General features: G+C 44.2%; 1 protein-coding gene and 1 long non-coding RNA gene across 3 annotated transcripts; one reads left to right on the top strand and one right to left on the bottom strand.

The window, feature by feature from the left end:
* Positions 1-46: 46 nt before the first annotated feature.
* Positions 47-13674, bottom strand: iars2 (isoleucyl-tRNA synthetase 2, mitochondrial). 2 transcript variants are annotated; one of them, XM_071905785.2, is made up of 24 exons: positions 13283-13674; positions 12467-12589; positions 12003-12156; positions 11706-11854; positions 11410-11459; positions 11184-11293; positions 11001-11088; positions 10676-10791; positions 10323-10492; positions 9815-9905; positions 8248-8399; positions 7873-8033; positions 7504-7606; positions 6974-7067; positions 5936-6016; positions 4598-4706; positions 4134-4236; positions 3775-3897; positions 3300-3431; positions 3050-3156; positions 2753-2898; positions 2447-2637; positions 1369-1513; positions 47-908 (listed from the first exon to the last, which is right to left on the bottom strand). In XM_071905785.2, exons 1-24 carry the CDS (start codon positions 13547-13549, stop codon positions 763-765), a joined length of 3111 nt encoding a protein of 1036 aa, XP_071761886.2. In that variant the 5' UTR covers positions 13550-13674; the 3' UTR covers positions 47-762. The 2 variants fall into 2 exon arrangements, with proteins under 2 accessions (XP_071761886.2, XP_071761887.2); XM_071905786.2 differs by lacking the exon at positions 5936-6016.
* A 1686-nt stretch (positions 13675-15360) lies between these two features.
* LOC144542552 (uncharacterized) lies at positions 15361-17447 on the top strand. The gene is made up of 2 exons (XR_013507298.1): positions 15361-15629; positions 16570-17447. It is a non-coding gene; the product is annotated as an uncharacterized LOC144542552 (long non-coding RNA).
* The last annotated feature ends 285 nt before the right edge of the window (positions 17448-17732 follow it).

The raw sequence follows: 17732 nt of genomic DNA, 5'->3' as shown, positions 1-17732 counted from the left end.
GAGCTAAAGCTTCATTTATCTCTAATTCAAACAGACATTTCTTCCATATATCCTTTATTTTATAGTGTACAAGGAAAGGGATTTATTATACAAAGTTAAGCATTTACAAGAAGTCACCCACACCATCCTAACACTTCTCAATCGGTTTATGCAGTATTTTCTCACTCCTCTACTGCTGTCACATAGTGACACTTATTGTAGTGACTTTTCCACATAATTACACATGAATATAAAACATAAGTGTAGAATACCATCCCCTCTATGCTGAGGATCAAAGTCAATATCCTCAGCTCCCACATACGTACAGTACATATACAGTAAACCATCTTGCTCCTCTCAGATTGCTTGCTCATGGAAGTTTGTTTTCACACTCGTTCTTTGAAAGTGTGGCAGTGCATAAAAACTGAAGCCTGAACCAAATAAATAAAACCGGTATGCTGTGTTGCCTGCTAACAGGCCATTCCCTCACAGTGCCAGATGCTGCATGCCTGTCCGTCCTCCCTCAGCACTTTGCCAAGCAGCAGGTTCTCTTAGCTGGCTGCTAGTTGTTAAGCATTGGACAATAGGGATAATGGGAGAAGGGTGACTTTGCCTCCAGATGCTGAATTGGGGTCAGTTTTACACCCCACTGATGGAAAGGGTTTGAATTAGGGGTGGAAAATCTCTATTCAGCACTCAAGTGCAACTTCACCCTGAAGCAAAGAAAACATAACAGCGAAGGCTTGGTTTGTTGGTTGTCATGGCGACATGGTCATTGGCCCATCAGTTAGCCACTGAAACGATGGACTGGCAGCGCGGGCACAGGCAGTCTGCTGACTGGGCGGTGTAGCGTCGGCAGCGTGGGCACCGGGCAGCGGTGGTGGGCACCACTGCTATACTGTAGGCACTGTCCTCTCGGATAACACCACCTGACAACAGAGACACATACTTGTAAACATGATCATAAACAACTACATTTTAAATAAATAGGCTATGGATTTATTGTATCTATTGTGTGATCTGCTTTTTTGTGTGCAGGGTGGTACACAGACATGGTATTCTAATGACATTTTCCTTACCCATATGGTGCATTGACATATTGGCATGTGGCAGATACCCACATATTTAGGCCTACACAAATCTTTGCCCTCAAAAAAATTCACAGTATTCATTATATTTAGTATCAAACTGGCGTAAGTTACAATGAAGAAAAGGTCTTCCAAGGAAAAAAACGAATGCTTTTCTGTAAATATCACTGATTTTTGTTTATACTGGTGGTTGTGATGCCTTATGATGGACTGGAGCCACTAAACGCAACTTTTCTCCCCTTCCGGCTTGACTGGCATTAGCATCATGATGTCATTAGCTTTGTGTTAACGTCATCCTCACCCTCCAGGTTGATGAGGAAGCTGCCGTTGCTGAGCAGGGCGTCGGGCGGCAGGTCGCGGGGCAGGGTGCTGGTCAGGGTGGTCCGCGCCGCCATCATCAGCTCAGTCAGCTGGGAGGAGGTGGAGGTGGGCTCCTCCTGCAGAGACTGGGGAGGGGAAGTATCCACACTGTCAGCTTTTCAGGAACTAAAAATAACACAGCCTGATCTCCTGACATTTTGTGAAACAAGCATGGAAAAACAGCCTTGTGTTCCCACTGTCCACCATGCATTTTTGAGTTTATCCAATAGGTTATGATATGATTTCATGACACCAGAATTTTCATAGAATTTTCTCATCCCATAGAATACCATGTAGTCCTTCAACTGAAGTGAAAACATGAAAATCACCAGAATCGTAGTGAAAAGGTTTTCACAGGATAACAGCATTATGTCATTTGGTGGATGCTTTGTAGCAACTGATAATGTAATAACTGCTGCATGATGTAATAATGTGTTAAAGTGTAGTTAAAAATGTCTATTTAAATGGAAAAATGTAATAAAACCTGTTAATGTAATAAATCACATTATTACATTAACCGTCATTTATTACTTCATAAAGAGTGTAACATATTTTTAACTGATGAATAATAATATTGACTAATAATGTAAAAAAACTATTACACTACACATACTCTTCTTATTCGTCTGAGGTATTACATTATGATCCTACTATCCTGGTGTGCGCTGGAATATTGATTTTTTGGTATTACATTATGAGTCAACATTATTACCTCATCAGATAAAAATATGTTATATTCCTTATGAAGTAATACATGTAATTTAATGTAATAATGTGATGTTATTACGTTTGCTTTTGCAGAACCATGACTGGATATACTGTATCCATCCATCCTCATATTTGTTTCAAATATGAGTTAACACACAACTGTAATCACAAACACTAACTTTAGTAGTTTAAAGGCATCGTCCACAGCTTCAACAGCCTCTTAGATATTGAAGTAATTTCCAGTGTCTTTTGTATAAGCCATTGTATTTACTTACAACCTACAAGCAGCTTCCTTACACCATGACTCTTACCTCCATGAGTTCAAACAGCAGGCCGGGCTCGATGGCGACGGTGAGGTCGTACTGCGCTGCGTTTTTGCCCGGGATGGAGGACAGGAAGGAGTCTCTGATGGCACACGCCCCTTCCACCGCCTCCTCCAACCCCGGCCGCCGCCACACCGAACTGCTTTTGATCCAGCCGCTCTTGAACAAAGTCTCCCCTTCTGCCCACACAAACAGTTAAACAACATTCTTGTTAACTCCTTTAGAGTGATGCACTCCTAAAAATTACTTTGAAGTGACACACACACACACACACAGACACACACAGGCACGTACCGTCATGTCCAGGTGCGTGTAGGTAGACCTCTTCAGCTAGATGTGGCAGGATGGGAGCTACGGATCTGGTCAGTCCGTCCAGAATTTCCTCCAAAACCGTCTGACACGATCTTCGGCCCAGTGAGTCCTCTGGATCACAGTACAACCTGGGGGAGGAGAGGGGAGAAAGAAAGACAGAGAAAAGGGAGTGAGAGAGAGAAAGAAAGAAAGAAAGTGTGATACATGGAGGACCGAGGTTAGAAGGTACTGAGGTCAAAGAGGTAATTGCAGTGTTTTGAGCCACAAACAATCCTTTACCTGTCTTTGATGATGCTGAAGTAAAAGCTGGACAGGTCTCTGGCGATGAAGGCTTGCAGGGCACGGATGGCCCTGCCGCCGTCAAACTCACTGTAGGCGTCCGTCACCTAAAAACACACACACACACACACACACACACACATTACGTTTTCGATGTCTTTCAAAGCTGCCGACATCTCAGTCCGAGATGAGTCAAACTCTGTTTCTTGTGGACACCGACACACGCCGACACACACGCCGACACACACACCTTGATGCTGTACTCGCGGAGCAGGTGCAGCATGTACTGGTCGATGTAGTGCATCTCTTTGGGGTCCACAGCCTGAGTGCGCGGGTCAAAACCATGCAGGTTGCCCAGCAGGAACTTCAGAGTGTTCCTCAACTGGGAGAGAGAGAGAGAGAGAGAGAGAGAGAGAGAGAGAGAGAGAGAGAGAGAGAGAGAGAGAGAGAGAGAGAGAGAGAGAGAGAGAGAGAGAGAGAGAGAGAGAGAGAGAGAGAGAGAGAGAGAGAGAGAGAGAGAGAGAGAATAAGAAAGAGAGACAATGAAGACAAAGGAAGCAGTGAGTCATCCCTTTCTGATGGCTGTAAATGTGATTAAATGACTAAGTTTGAAAGTGGTACAGGTGTGTGGAGAGAACTTTTTGAGACTGGCGAGTGAGACTAGTTACATCTCGCTCTAAAATGTCCTTTGTTCCTTCAGTTCTGTGAGAATGCTGTGCCGGTACCTTGCTGACGCTGTCTCTGGCCGAGCTGAGCACAGTGGGGCCGATCTGAACCTCAGAGAAGACGTTCGACTCCGCCACCCACCAGCGCAGCACGTCCGCCCCGTAGGCCGGCGTACTGGGGTCCTGAGAGAGAGACAGAGGGGAGGGAGGAAAGAAAGAAGAAGAGAGTAATAAGGCTTGGTATTTAAATGAGCATGAGCTGAGGGTTTCAAGAGATAATGTAATGTGTCCTGGAAAAAAACATGAAAAAGTATACTTGAAGTAAACTGTTTTTTCCTGTTCTTTCACTTAAAGAACAAAACCAAAAGAGGCTTTTCCAAAACGCAACAGTTTGTTTCACATCTCTCCCATTATCTTACCTTCCCTCCATTGATGACGGTGTCAGGATCCACAACGTTGCCCAGAGACTTGGACATCTTCTCTCCCTTCTCACTGACAGCAAAGCCATGGACCACCAGAGCCCTGCACACACACATCAAAGTCTCATATGTATCAAATGAGGACAAGCTGTCATATTACGATTATTTGGATTGTGGCATTTTTTATTTAACTGTTATTTAACCTGGTTAGACCCACTGCGATTCAGAAATCTCTTTTTCCAAGGGAGACCTGGCCAATAGAGCATTGTGTTTTTTCTACATTAGCTTTTGATGTGGTTTGAAACAATTTCAGTAACTCCTCTCTAGATTTTTGGGTAATCTCTCCGATTGAACACACTGATGACCAATCCCATCATACTATATGGTATTTCCTTCTTCATATTTCACAAACACTCATGCAGCATGCAGCATTAAAAGCCACAGAGTGCGGACGGGACACTGACTTGTACGGAGCCTTGTTCCTGGCGGCCACGCTGGTGAGCAGCGAGGACTGAAACCAGCCTCCGATCTGGTCCTTCCCCTCCACATACACATCTGCCCTGGAGTCAGACTCTGGATCGGGGGGTGTGGGGGGGGGGGGGGGGGGGGGGGGGGGGGGGGTAGAGCATAAAATCAGTCACTTTGACACTGATGCCAGACAAAATGAGGTCAACGAAACGGTTAGAGGTCAGGGGAAACTTGACTTTGTCCACAGAGGATGGAAAAGTCTAGAAAAGACAAAGAGAGACCGGCTGATGTTAGTTGGGAAATTGTGTTTTTACAGACTTGAAGCCGACCACAGCTCAGTTCAGAAGACTTTATCACCATGCCTTGTCAAAAATAGCCCATGACGTTCCAGCTGGGCCAGTCCTCTGGGCATAGAAGAGGGTCGGGTTTCCCAAAAGCCAAATCTGAGCGTTGAGATTGTCTTATTCAAATGTAGGTCAGGAAGTGGAACTTAAGATGCCTTTGGGAAACCCAGCCCATAAACATTCCAAAAACAGAGAAAGAGACCGGGCGACAAAGGGCTGTTTTATTAATGTGAGCTCTTCAAGATGGTTAGAGGTTTTGTATTTAGACAGGCAGGAGTGCTGCAGAGATCACAGCCATCACAGGCACCCAGAACGGGGTTTCCAGCCTCGCCCATCGCCACCCTGACTCAAACAGATAGGAGAAAACAGAGAGGGAAGGACTGCAGTGCGTGCCAGTCCTGGAGAAAGAAACAAACTGCCATGGCGCTCTCCCAAGCAAGGTGCGCGGTCTAAATCCTGCATGCAAAGGAGAGAGAGAGAAAGAGAGGAGCATGAGGAGGGGGGGGTTGGAGGGGTTGAGATTCATGCTGCCTTCAAGTGCTGCTCGTAATCTCCTACTTCAGAGTTCGGTAGCTGTAAATACTTCACGTCGCGCATTCAAATGCTTTTGGTTGGAAATAATCAACAAAATGGACTTTCTAACAAAAGTTTTGTGGCTGATGTTTTATTTTAGAAATGAAGCGGCACAGAACTAGTTTGTGCTGCAACTGCAAAATGAAGAAGAGGAAATGTTCATCGGGAATCTTGGCAACTTGGGTATCAGAAAATTTCTACTCATATTTGCCACGGATCTTTCATGTGTGCTAATTACAATATTTCCAACAGCACTCGAATGCAACAGTACAAGCAGACTGAGACACAGAGGGAGAAAATAAAGTCAAAGTCTGAGACACAAAGACAGAGAGGGATAAAGGGGAAAAGACAGACAGAGGAAGACACATCAGGAGACACAGGTTGCTGTGTCGTCCAGTAGATGGATAGGTGAATAACCTGCGACCAGGGGTTTGCGTAGCGGAGCGGGGAGCCAGCTGAGACGCGACTCCGGCTCCTCAGACTCTCCCTCCTGCTCCTCTGGAAATGACAACACAACCAAACACTGCTGCCTTTTACACCAGCACACACTTTCCAAACAATACATGGGACATACTGTACATGGCAAATATGTCCGTCTTAGCAAGTCACTTAGTCTCATATTCTTATAGTCTTATTTTAGTGACATTAATTCACCCCACTGACAGATTTTTTTTCACCTGTTACAAGGAAAACAAGATTTTAAGACTCAGTATTAGACTAAACGACTGTTAAGATGGACAGTTTTAGCAGTGCATCAAGAAAATTACATTTGATTCAAGAAAATTCTTGAAACATGTTGCTTTGAATTGGTAAGAAGTGAAATTATCTCACACTGGCAGTTTTTTCCCCACTTGCTTTAAGAAAAATATGACTTTAAGACTAAATACTACATTAAATGACTGGTTAAGATGGATAAGTTTAGCCGTGTATTTGCAATAAAAATAGCTTCTTTGAGCTTACTGACTACAGTCTTGCTAATGCTGAAACAAGAACAACAGCCATTTTGTTAATGAAAACACTTAGCAGAATGACTCAGGTATGCTGAGGTAGCACTGCTTGCTAATCCAGGCTTCTGCTGCTGTCAAGTGAGATTGCTTAATGCAAGTTTAAGTAGCTTTCCCTAAAACAACACTAATGAAAGAAGACCTGATTAGAGACCTCTTGAAAGCTAGCTGTCATTGGCTAAATGAACTGGAGAGCTAATAGCTGTTGCTTTGACAACAACCTTGAAGAACGTCAATCCTGAGGAGGCTGAGCAGTAGCATTACCCCAGCAATGTAAGGGTTTTAAAAAGTCTTATATCAAAGCGGTCACTTTCCTGTAGACCCCAATAGATTGAATCCTTACTATAAGCGAAGTGGGAGCTGTGATATCAAATGAAAGCAAAGGATTGGATTTCTCATGAAGCCTTTCCACCATGGAAATCTATGATAGCCTGACAGATTTCAGATTTACCTTCTAGTACGGCAGCCCAAGACGTTCCGCTGTCAAACCAGATGTCCAGCACGTCTTCTCCACGAACATAGTCTGTCACTGGGCCCGCTTTACTCTGACAGAGACATACACAGGGAAATGGGAGCCACACTTTGAAAATCTACTGGGAAAACACACGTGTTCAAACTAGGGTTGAACCGATTTTTGAAGGCGGATAGTGACGTATTTGGACTGAATCTCCCGATTAAATTTGACCATATTTATGCCACTAAATGACAAGTATTCAGTGTTTCCCCCAGAATTTTATACTTGGCAGGGTGAAAAAGCCTCTGAAACAGCATTGATAATAATTATAATAATAAATATTTGTGATCAAAATGCAATATTAGACAACTCAGGATAAGGGCTTCCCATAAGCAATCAGTGTAGTATTGATCAATTGTACAATAAATACAGTATGTAATCAAACAAACTGCATCGTATCCATCATATCAGTGGTGGACGACACTGACTGGACCAGATCACTCACACACACACACACACACACCTACCTTCTTGAGCACCTCTGGTGGCAGTAGAGTCTCCATGGGCAGCTCCCACCAACAGTCACTGCCCTTCTCTTTGAATAGGTTTGCTATATGGGACACTGTGTGTCTGCGGAGGGCAGAGAGAGGAACACATCAGAAGTGTACAGTGTACAGTACAGAGAGAGGGAGAGATAGAGAGAGAGAGAGAGAGAGGGGGAGAGAGAGAGAGAGAGAGAGAGAGAGAAAGAGACTGTGTATGACTAGTACCACATTATAATATCTTTAAAACATACCGTATCTCTAAACTGCGAGAGTGCATGCATTTGTGTGTGTGTACAAGTACTGCATGTGTGCAAGCGTGTTTGTCTGTGTGTGTGTTGTGTATGTGCTCACTTGTTGATGAGTGCGTCTCCAGTGTCTTTATGGTAGAAGACTGGGATGGGGACGCCCCAGCTTCTCTGTCTGGAGATGCACCAGTAGGTCCTTCTGTCCAGCATGACCATCAGGCCGCCCCTCGCCGACTCCGGCAGCACACGCACCTTCTGCAGCACCTCCTGGACACACACACACACACACACATACACAAACGGGAGAAGCAAAGTTAGAGAGGTGAATGAGAGAGTGAAGGAAAGCATAATTGACTCAATCAGTCACCCAATATATTCTAAATGATTAAAGAGTTTGATTTCCAACAGTTTCCAGCAGTCCAAGTTTGATTTTTCTCCCAACAATTAGGATGTCAACAATAATTTGTCTGTCCAGCTTCACCTTGGCCTTGTCTTTGAGTGAGGCGGTGTTGATGAACCACTGTTTACTGGGCCTGATGACCACAGGCTGTTTGGTCCTCCAGTCGTACGGGTAGCTGTGGACGCACTGCTCCTCCTTCACCAGCGCCCCGCACGCCATCAGCATGGAAATCACTAACACACACACATACAGGCAGGCAATTCCACACACAAACACATACATAAAAGCCAGACAAATAGTAGATACAGACACACACAAAACAAAAGATGGAAGTATTTCAGGTATGTTACAGTTTTTCTCAGTCGCTTTGGTACATTTCTTGAATCATCCTTAACATTTGCAAAACAGTAAGTGCATTTCTCGAAACAATTCGTACAAACAGCACCACACAATGGATTACCTGCAAAAGCCCGTAACTTGCTCAAAATCCTTAGTTTATCTCTCAAAAGTAAATATTTACGTCAATGAACATGTCAGTGCCATCAGAATGACAAGTCCTTGTGTCATTGTTTACAAACAAGATAGTCAAAATGCTTATGTTGTCAATATAACAGTGTACTCTGTAAGTATTTTCTGATGTAAACTATGGCTAAGGTTTTGATGACAATGACTGAAAATGCACAAGGCTGCACTTTTTCTGTATGGCATCAATTTCAACAGTACAAAGTTACACATTACTGTATGTGGGAGATTGATTGCAAGAGATTGGACAGGATTCACATTTACGCTTTTACTGTTTGTACTGTAATTTGTTGACAGACCATGTCATTGCAATACAGAAAAGAAAAAGACAAGACTGTTTCACAGCACTGCATAGCACAAAGGAAAAAAATACTAAATTAGAAATGTAAACATAGGAAACACCCCTTAGGCAGAACTGTACATGCAGCGCTGTATGGGGAATTAGTGCAGTCTTTTTACACCTCCTGACGTTCCTGTCTGCTAGTTTAGAGAACTGGTTGATCATTGGTTGATCTAACGCTTCACACATTCCCCTTCATTAGTGAAAGTCAAGATTCACCTGAGAGCAATTCATCAATTCAGGACACATTTACAAAAAAAGTCTAATAGAAATGTATAGAAAATATGCTTGACAGATTATGACAACCGGTTCAACCATTTTGCATGTAATGACTTATGCAATGAACTAATGCCTAGATGTTTTGGGGGGTAAGAGTATTCAACAGAGAACCAGTATAATACATTTTGATCAACATGACATAAGCAATTGATAATGTAGGAAACAGCAGACAATTGTACATAATCATTTGCATGAATGTGCCAAAGCATTTGCAATTTGTTCAAAAGAATGAGAAATTGCTTTTATGATGTGCACAAGTGACTAGATGATGTGGAGGCTGAACAAGTAGTTTTGAGAATTTCAATTCTGATCTGAGAAATGTACCAAAGCGACTGAGAAAAACTGTAAAACACCATCAATATGAACACACCTGCAAGCTCAGTGCACACACATATGCATGGACTGTGTTCATTCTCAAGCTAAGGGAGTATTCACATGTGACATTTTCTTCTTTCACATACCTATGCACACACACCCTTCCTTTTCTCACACTCTGTTTGCCCGTACCTTTATCAGTGCCTTCTCCCATCACAGACAGATTCTGCAGCTCAGGACCAGCCAGCTCAGTGAACTTGCCCTCTCCATCCACCATACACTCCTGGGGCAAAACACACACACACACATATATGGTTACATATACACACAAAATATGTTCAACCTTGTTGTCCATTAGCCAGGTTATTCCACCTCAAGTTATTCATTACTGCAACAGGAAGAAATTTGCTGCAGAACAACCGGGTTGTTTTGTTACAGTAACACAGTGATTAACATAACTTCAGTGTCCTATACAAACCTTGCATCTTGTATTGTGCCATTGCTTTTGACATTCTCGGCAATTTTATGACCCTGGGACCTGGCAGATGTATTGAAAGTATATTGTGAACTATGAAAAATGCATCGTGACTGGTACAACCAACTGTTTTTTCTTCATTCCTGAAAAGCTAACTTTTTCAGGATAAGATGTTTTTCAACAAACAAAGGATTATTAGCTTTGAACATATTTCATAGAACGCACCACAGACAGTTTAAACTGTGAGGCCACACTGTAATCCTCCATGCCATGGGCTGGCGCTGTGTGGACCAATCCTGTTCCTTTTGCCATAGTCACATGGTTGGCCGGCAACAGGGGCACTTCCTTGTCAGGAACTGTGGGGTGTTTGCACATCCCGCCCTCAAGCTGTGCGCCTTGGGAGAGAAAGACAGGAGAGTTTAACATGGATTTAACATGGCTATAAATAGAGAGAACGTGTGTCATACTGTATTATAGTGTATGAGCGAATACTGCTTTTCAAGTGAGGTTAGGTGAAAGACAGGACTGCATGCGTGTGTGTGTGTGTGTGTGTGTGTGTGTGTGTGTGTGAGCATCACCTGTGAAAGTGCCGACACTCTCCAGCTCTGTGCCCAGCAGTGCTGCCAGGCTGGCTGTGCGCTCTGTGGCCACTAAGAGGAGCTGAGAGTTGTCCGCCCTCTTCACCACCGAATACCTGGAGACAAAACCAAGACACTAGCAGAAATCCACCAAAAGCAACTCTGCACTCTACATATCACAGACCAGGTTTTGCTGAAGATTGTCAGCCTCTACACTGCGTTTTATATTGGGCGGGGAATATGCTGGATTGCTTTATGGCACAAACCAGGTACCTGCAGGTATCTGAGTGCAGAATAAATGCCATTCTGTGGCACTGGTACTTACTGGGCGTTGGGCATGTAGCAGACAGCCTGGTTGGCAGGGATGGTCCAAGGCTGGGTGGTCCACACCAACACTGAGACACTGCCCAGGTCTGCCGAGATATACAAAGCAAGCGAGACACACACAGTTAAAAATGTACTACCAAATTTAGGTTCTGGATTATGCGTGTGTGTGTGTGTGTGGTACCTGCTTCTGAGGCCAGCTTAGGCGGCAGTGTGACCAGGGGGAATGTAGCGTAGATGGCCTTGCTGACGTGCTGAGGGTTGTACTCCAACTCTGCTTCTGCTAGGGCCGTTCTAGACAGGCAGAAAGACAGGATTAAAGCACACAAGACTATAGAATAGAATAGAATAGAATAGAATAGAATAGAATAGAATATCTGATATAACACTATAACATAGTAACTCAGTACCTGGATGAAGGAGACCAGAAGACTGGCTTGTAGTCCTGGTAGATGAGGCCCTGCAGAACAACACAGTGGGGTAAACCTGTTAGACCGCCTAGTGAAACAAATAGCATCTGACCCTACAGCCAACAAGACAAACAAGTTACTTTCCATGCCATCCCATCCTTCCTAACTCCCTGTGGTGTTGTTTCTGTTTAGGTTAAGAATTACTGGGCCTTTTCAGTCTGGATGAACCAGGAGGGAAAACGGTGGCCGGGTCAACACCGGTAGGAACAACAGAGAGACAGTGCATCATCGCCCACCTTGCTGTGCATCTCCTGGAAGACCTTGAGCTGCGCAGCCTCGTAAGCCCCGTCGAAGGTGTAGTAGCACTGGTCCCAGTCAGCCATCACCCCCCAGCGCTGGAAAGCAGCCCTTTGACGGGCTATGGCCCCTTCTGCAAACTCCCGGGCTGGATGGGATGAAAACAACACATTACAGAAGCTGCAGACTATGAGAACATGTTGCGCTCAAAACCTAAAATTCTTACACACATGCCCGAATGTGAGCATTTGTAAACAATAGGCCTTATATTCCTCCAGTGTTCTGTCCCTCCTTACCTTTCTGTCTGATCTGTAGAGGACTGAGGCCGCTGGTCCCCAGGTCTCCCAGAGCCTTCAGCTCGATGGGCAGGCCGTGGCAGTCCCAGCCCGGGATGTAGTGGACCTGCCTCCCCCTCAGCATCTCAAAACGGTTACGGATGTCTTTCAGGATCTGGATCAACCAAAACAGCAACACAAGTAAATCATAGGGACTCGTTTTTAAAAAAACGAATAACTTATTGGTGAGTTCAAAGACAGTTTTGAAGTTTTGCTGATGTTTAAGCTGTCACTGCCACCAGATACCTTAGACCTATTTATAGGTACATCACCACATAGCCACTTTGTTCAACAATGACAACAGCCAGTAAATGAGACTACAGGTGTCCGCAATCAAGTAATAAGTAAAGTCAATATTCAGTATTTACAGCAATATGCCATACTGGTAGGAAACAACATGATGGGAATACCATGGAATAGCTCACCTTATTGAGTGCATGTCCAACATGAGGATCTCCGTTGGCATATGGGGGTCCGTCATGAAGGCAGAACTCCTTCTTGGCCTTCCTCTCTCTCTGCCAGGAGTACAACTCTGCAAATCCACACTCCTACATACACACAATCAATTGGATGAGAATAATTGTAATTTGATAAGACACTAACAAGACATCATGGACATGGAGCTGGCTGTCTCACACAACGCAATGCATACCTATCAAGTTAGGATTTGTGTTGTGCAAATGTAAGTGTGCACACATAATGTACAGACACGCACACACTCCTAGGGGGTGTGACAGTCACTTGGCTATTGGAAGTAGTATTACAGTAGACCCTACACGTGCCTTTCTTTCTTTTATGGAGAAAACAACAAACTCCATCAAAAATCTGGCATTTTAATTTGGTCTTGCTTGTCGCCAAACGACACATACCACTTAGAACATCACTTAGGATCTTTTAAGAATCGCTGGGAGCCACTGGAAAATTCGGCACACGTGATTCTCCATGCAGCACTTCAAAAGCAAAACAGAGAGAGGGCGGCTCTGCGCTGTATTTAGGTGGAAGCGGCTTGTGGGTGTAACAGACGGAGCGATTCTAAAAGTTCCTATTTCACTTAAATAACTGCTGCTTGGTTTATCCAATGCATGCCGAATTGAAGAGTGGACCCTAATAATTCATAGAAGGTATTAAGTCATGTTGTACAATGTGTGTCCGGTTGCCGATAAGTAAGGCAATATTAAACTGTAACATTTTTTTATGGACTTTAGTGTGACGTTCTATCGGGGATACATCGTCCGTCTTACCCGCTGGATCTCGAGTTCCCGGTCCAGCAACTTCTGTCCGATCAGCTTCATGGGGAATTCAGTCCGGGGAAGGAGCACACTGTCTCGGTACAGGCCCTGGGCGCGTACGGCTTCAGCAGGCTGAGCGTTGCCTTCACCTGAACTGACACCGTGACAGCGGCTGGAGCTGAAGGGGAGAGCGCGGTGGAGGAGGCCGCCTCCCCGGTGTGACCTCCGTCCCCATCTCGCTACCGTCTGGCTAACTGCCGAAACCCGGCACAGCAGCATGGAGAGGCAAGGCAGCCTGCTCTAGTGAAATTACAAAAACAGTAACCTCTGCAGCGGTTTGTTTCTGCGTCGCGGTTGTCTAAAGTTGCCGTGTTGTTTAATTCCGTCCTCCTTGCAGTGCTCTGTTTCTCCCGGAAGAAAAGGAAGAGGGGACAGCTACGGGGATAAAAATGGGACAAAAATGGTAAAGGTTCGCGTTATTGCTAGTTTTGGCATTAAAGTGCCTCCAGAGGTCGCTATAAACCCAACCAGGAAATAAATGCTACCCAGGGATCCTTCAAAGTGTATGGGTCCCCTAGCAGAATGAGGAAGAATAATATCACTACACTTTTGTTAAATTGAAGTTAAGACAGTGACAGGATGTTATAGGAATGATGAATATTCACTCTCCTCATCACAATCTCCCCACAAACACTACTATCAACAGGTGTCCAGCTACGTACCAATCATATCCAACAGCATAAACCTTCTCAGATGGGGGTCCTTCAAATAAAGTCTACTCAACTGGGGCTTTTGTGTATTTATTTGGGGGACTTGACATGAAAACGTTCAGGAACTCCTTACCTCTAAACCTTGCACAAAAAAAAGACATTAGGGTCATTGTTAGGCAGGCTAAATCATAGTGTACTTGTTTGCTGTCTAAAACGGTGAGGACGTTTCATATACATCAGTTTGGTATATATGAAAAAGTAGTAGAGAATCAACCTTTTAACAAACAATAAATGCCAGTGTTATAAAAGGAAACATTGTGCTAAGCCTTTTCAAAGCTCTCTCTGGTTGTGCACAGTAGGCTACTCCCCATTAATTTCAAACCCAAATTATTGACATCAGTGAGCTGAATCGATGTCCTTTCAACAAACATATTTTGTTTTGTATCTGCAATATTGTTAAGTGGATACCTCTGGAGAAAAATAAGTGGGCTGTTGGTTTCCACATGATTTGCAGGAATGCTACCTTCAAGTGCTCCTCGTAAGCTCCTACATCCGAGTACAGAAGTCTTAAAAATGCCTTGTCACACATTCAAGTGGTTTTGGCCAGAAATAATAACAAAATGGACCCTGTAACAAACTACTTTTCCTTTGGCGGCTGTTGTCTCATATGAGAAATGAAGCAGCATTCTTTGTTGGGATCTGTGGGGTGTTTGCAGGTCCCTTCCTCAAGTTATGAGCCTTGGGAGAGAAAGACAGGGGAGTTTAGTGTGAATTTAACATGGCTATACTTGTGTGTGTGAGGGACAGAAACAGAGAGAACATGTGTCATACTGCATTATAATGTATGAGTGTATATTGCTTTTTAAGGGAGGTCAGGTGAGAGGCAGGATTGTGTGTGTGTGTGTGTGTGTCTCAGCATTACCTGTGAAGGTGCTTAGTGTAAGTGGATACCTCTGGAGAAAAATAAGTGGGACGTGGTAGGTTTCCACAAGGTGTGAAGGAATGCTACCTTCAAGCGCTCCTCGTAAGATCCTATACTCCCAGTACAGAAATTGTAAATATGATTTGTCGCATGCGACATATGCGTTTGGCAAGAAATCATAACAAAATGGACCCTGTAACAAACTAGTTTTCCTTTGGCGGCTGTTGTTTTATTTTAGAAATGAAGCGGCACATAGCTCCTATGGCACATAGAAGAATAATGTGGATAAAATGCACATCAGGCATGTAATTAATGATCTTTTATTTGATGATTTTATCAGAAAGTTGTTATAAAATACATCACCATCTCTCCACCCCCCCTAGACGTCACTTCTCATCTGACCTTCCCAGTCCTATCTACCACCGTGTTGACTCATTCACGTTTGCTCAGTCATTATTCCAATATTTCAGACGGCACCTGAAGGCAGCGCCGGGATGCAGCAGGTGGCAGGGCGCGCCTCTGGCGACGTCACTCCGCCGGGGGTATAAAAACCCCTCAGCATCTCTTCTTTCATTCATACGTTCACTTCTCAGGAGGACAGGGGAGCCAAGCGGAGCAGCCAGCCCAAAGTTTGTTAAGACTCGGAGAGGGGAAAAGCGACGCCAAAATGAATAAGATGTTTACCGTTTACGTTGGAGTTCTGCTGCTCGCTGTGCATGTCTCACAGGTAGGCCTACGTTGCTCCCCCTTTGCTTATTTCGTTTCATATTTCAGTAACCAATGGGATAAAGAACTGAATTTGGGTTAACGGCCCGAGTATCTGCGCTGAAACGACTATAAACGGCTGTAGAACTTAAGGTTGAAATGTGTCTGCTTAGAGGATGAATTGTCAAGATGAATTTTGAGTGGCTTTGGATTAGCCGGGAACAAACTCTAAAGTCACAGCTGTTCATCATTACGTTTAATTAGAGGTCGTACGTGGTCTCGCGGCAACTTTCCGAAAGGCTGCTACAAATCCGAATGAGACTTCAATTTACACTTACGTTCTTTGTAGTCAGCTACTGATCATTTTTAAGACTTTAAACCAAAGTACAGCAGAGACGCTAGAAGTCACTACTGGGAATATAAATCGTTTTTGTAATGTGGCGAGCATCTACTTTTTTTTTTGGAACTCGTCTCACTCAATAGAATAGGATTTCAAAAGGCTTTGAGGCGGAAAATTGCCTTGCAGATCATTCTCGCATCCCTAACGAAAACAACATTTCTACAGGGAGTTTGTGTGGTATTAAATAGTGGGTTTAGTGATTTTTATCGTACTTTTTGGTAGGCTACTGTAGCGATACCGTGGTAGGAAATGCCGTTGATGGGCGTATAAAAAGTGTCCTTTCTCGTATGGAACTGTCAGAAGCCTATAGTATAGCCCGACTGTTTTGGGTATTAGAATTTAGTTATCCACATTCATGATCTTTTAATCGGAGTTTAAGGTTTTTACTCCTTGTGAAGAACCTCTTGGGGTTGCAAATTGAATATAGAAAGTCGTTTGTTTGTTTTTTTTCTATTTTCTTTCCCCTCCAGCTGGGATGTCATATCTTTGATGCTCACTATCAGAATTGCACTCTACCAGAGATGGAGCCTTATAGCTCACTATGTGGCCTTGTGTGTTTCAGGCAATGAACGGGACAACCACCCAGATGACACCGACTATGTCTAACTACACCGTGATGACAACGCTATCCTCCAACTACACCGGTAACGTCACATCCACCAAAGGGGCGAGCGCGTCGGTGAGGTCCGACGCCTTCACGCTGCTGCCGGTGGCACTAGCCGCCTGTCTCCTCCACGGTCGCTTCTGATGACCGGACGGAGGCTCTCAGTACTGAACACGCACACCGCCAAGACTGTAACAACCGGCGGCTGGACTGGGGGCTAAACGTTATTCCAAGAGCAATTCTCCAAAATGCACTCCTCTGCGCGCATAACCCGGGGACTTTTATTTTTTTATTTTATTTTTTTTTGGGTGGGCTTACAGAGGGGTATTCACTTGTGGACCTCAACGGGGATCGGTTTTCAAAGGAGCGGGCTCTCCCGTAGCCTCAAGTACACCGGAGGATTGGTTCCCCCGTTACGCACCGGCCACCGGGGACGCGCCTTGCTCTTGGCTCGTTATGTCCCGCTGTTCTCTGCAGGGGCTCGTTCTGGACTTTAACTTCTGTTGAAGTGTAAAATTTTGCCCCGTGCCCGGGAAATCGACGGGGTGAGTGTTGGTTGAGGCGCTTTTATGGGGAAAGAATGCTTCTGTGGCGCATGTCCTGCTCACTGTGCGCCTTTTTAAAATCACGCGCTGGATACTTGATGTCAGAGGCTGGATAGGTCGAAAAGTGATTGTGTAACAGTTTAGAAAAGTTTTGTATCACCAATTTCCGACATATCCGTGTGATTAATGTAAATGTGACTATGCTTTTAGATTTTTATTTTGTGTTAAGTTCATTAAAGATTTGAATGTATGTGACAATTTAAAATTGGACAATAAAAAAGATGAACCCAGGTTTCAGTTGTTCGGCTCTTGCTCCCACAACGTGCTGTGCATGGCTCAGGCCGCTGGGGAAATTCACAACTTGAGCTTTGTTTGAGAGGCAGTCTAAAAGTAACAGGCAATCCACTAATGGTTAAGTGTAAATGCAATATTACACCTAGAGATTCCTTTTCACCAGCAAATGGATGATGTGAACAATTTCTTTGGCGTTGCTTGGTCTTGATTTCAGGCCATGCAACACCCTGATCCGGTTACCTTTTGGCAGTATACAATGTTCCTGGTTAAACTAATCAATAA

The sequence above is a fragment of the Centroberyx gerrardi genome, chromosome 17, assembly GCF_048128805.1.
Source record: "Centroberyx gerrardi isolate f3 chromosome 17, fCenGer3.hap1.cur.20231027, whole genome shotgun sequence".
NCBI lineage: Eukaryota > Metazoa > Chordata > Actinopteri > Beryciformes > Berycidae > Centroberyx > Centroberyx gerrardi.
Note: the sequence above shows the minus strand (reverse complement) of the source record. Positions and strands in the feature narration are given on the sequence as shown.

What these genes read in the sequence shown, in the direction of transcription:
- iars2 (XM_071905785.2), bottom strand. Translation starts at nt 13,549, where the DNA reads ATGCTGCTGTGCCGGGTTTCGGCAGTTAGCCAGACGGTAGCGAGATGG. An exon ending in CACAGTTTAAACTGTCTGTG is followed by an intron (nt 9,906 to 10,322) that starts GTGCGTTCTATG and finishes GTTTTGCCCCAG; the next exon opens with GAGTGTATGGTGGATGGAGA. An exon ending in CACCAGAGGTGCTCAAGAAG is followed by an intron (nt 7,068 to 7,503) that starts GTAGGTGTGTGT and finishes TGTCTCTGTCAG; the next exon opens with AGTAAAGCGGGCCCAGTGAC.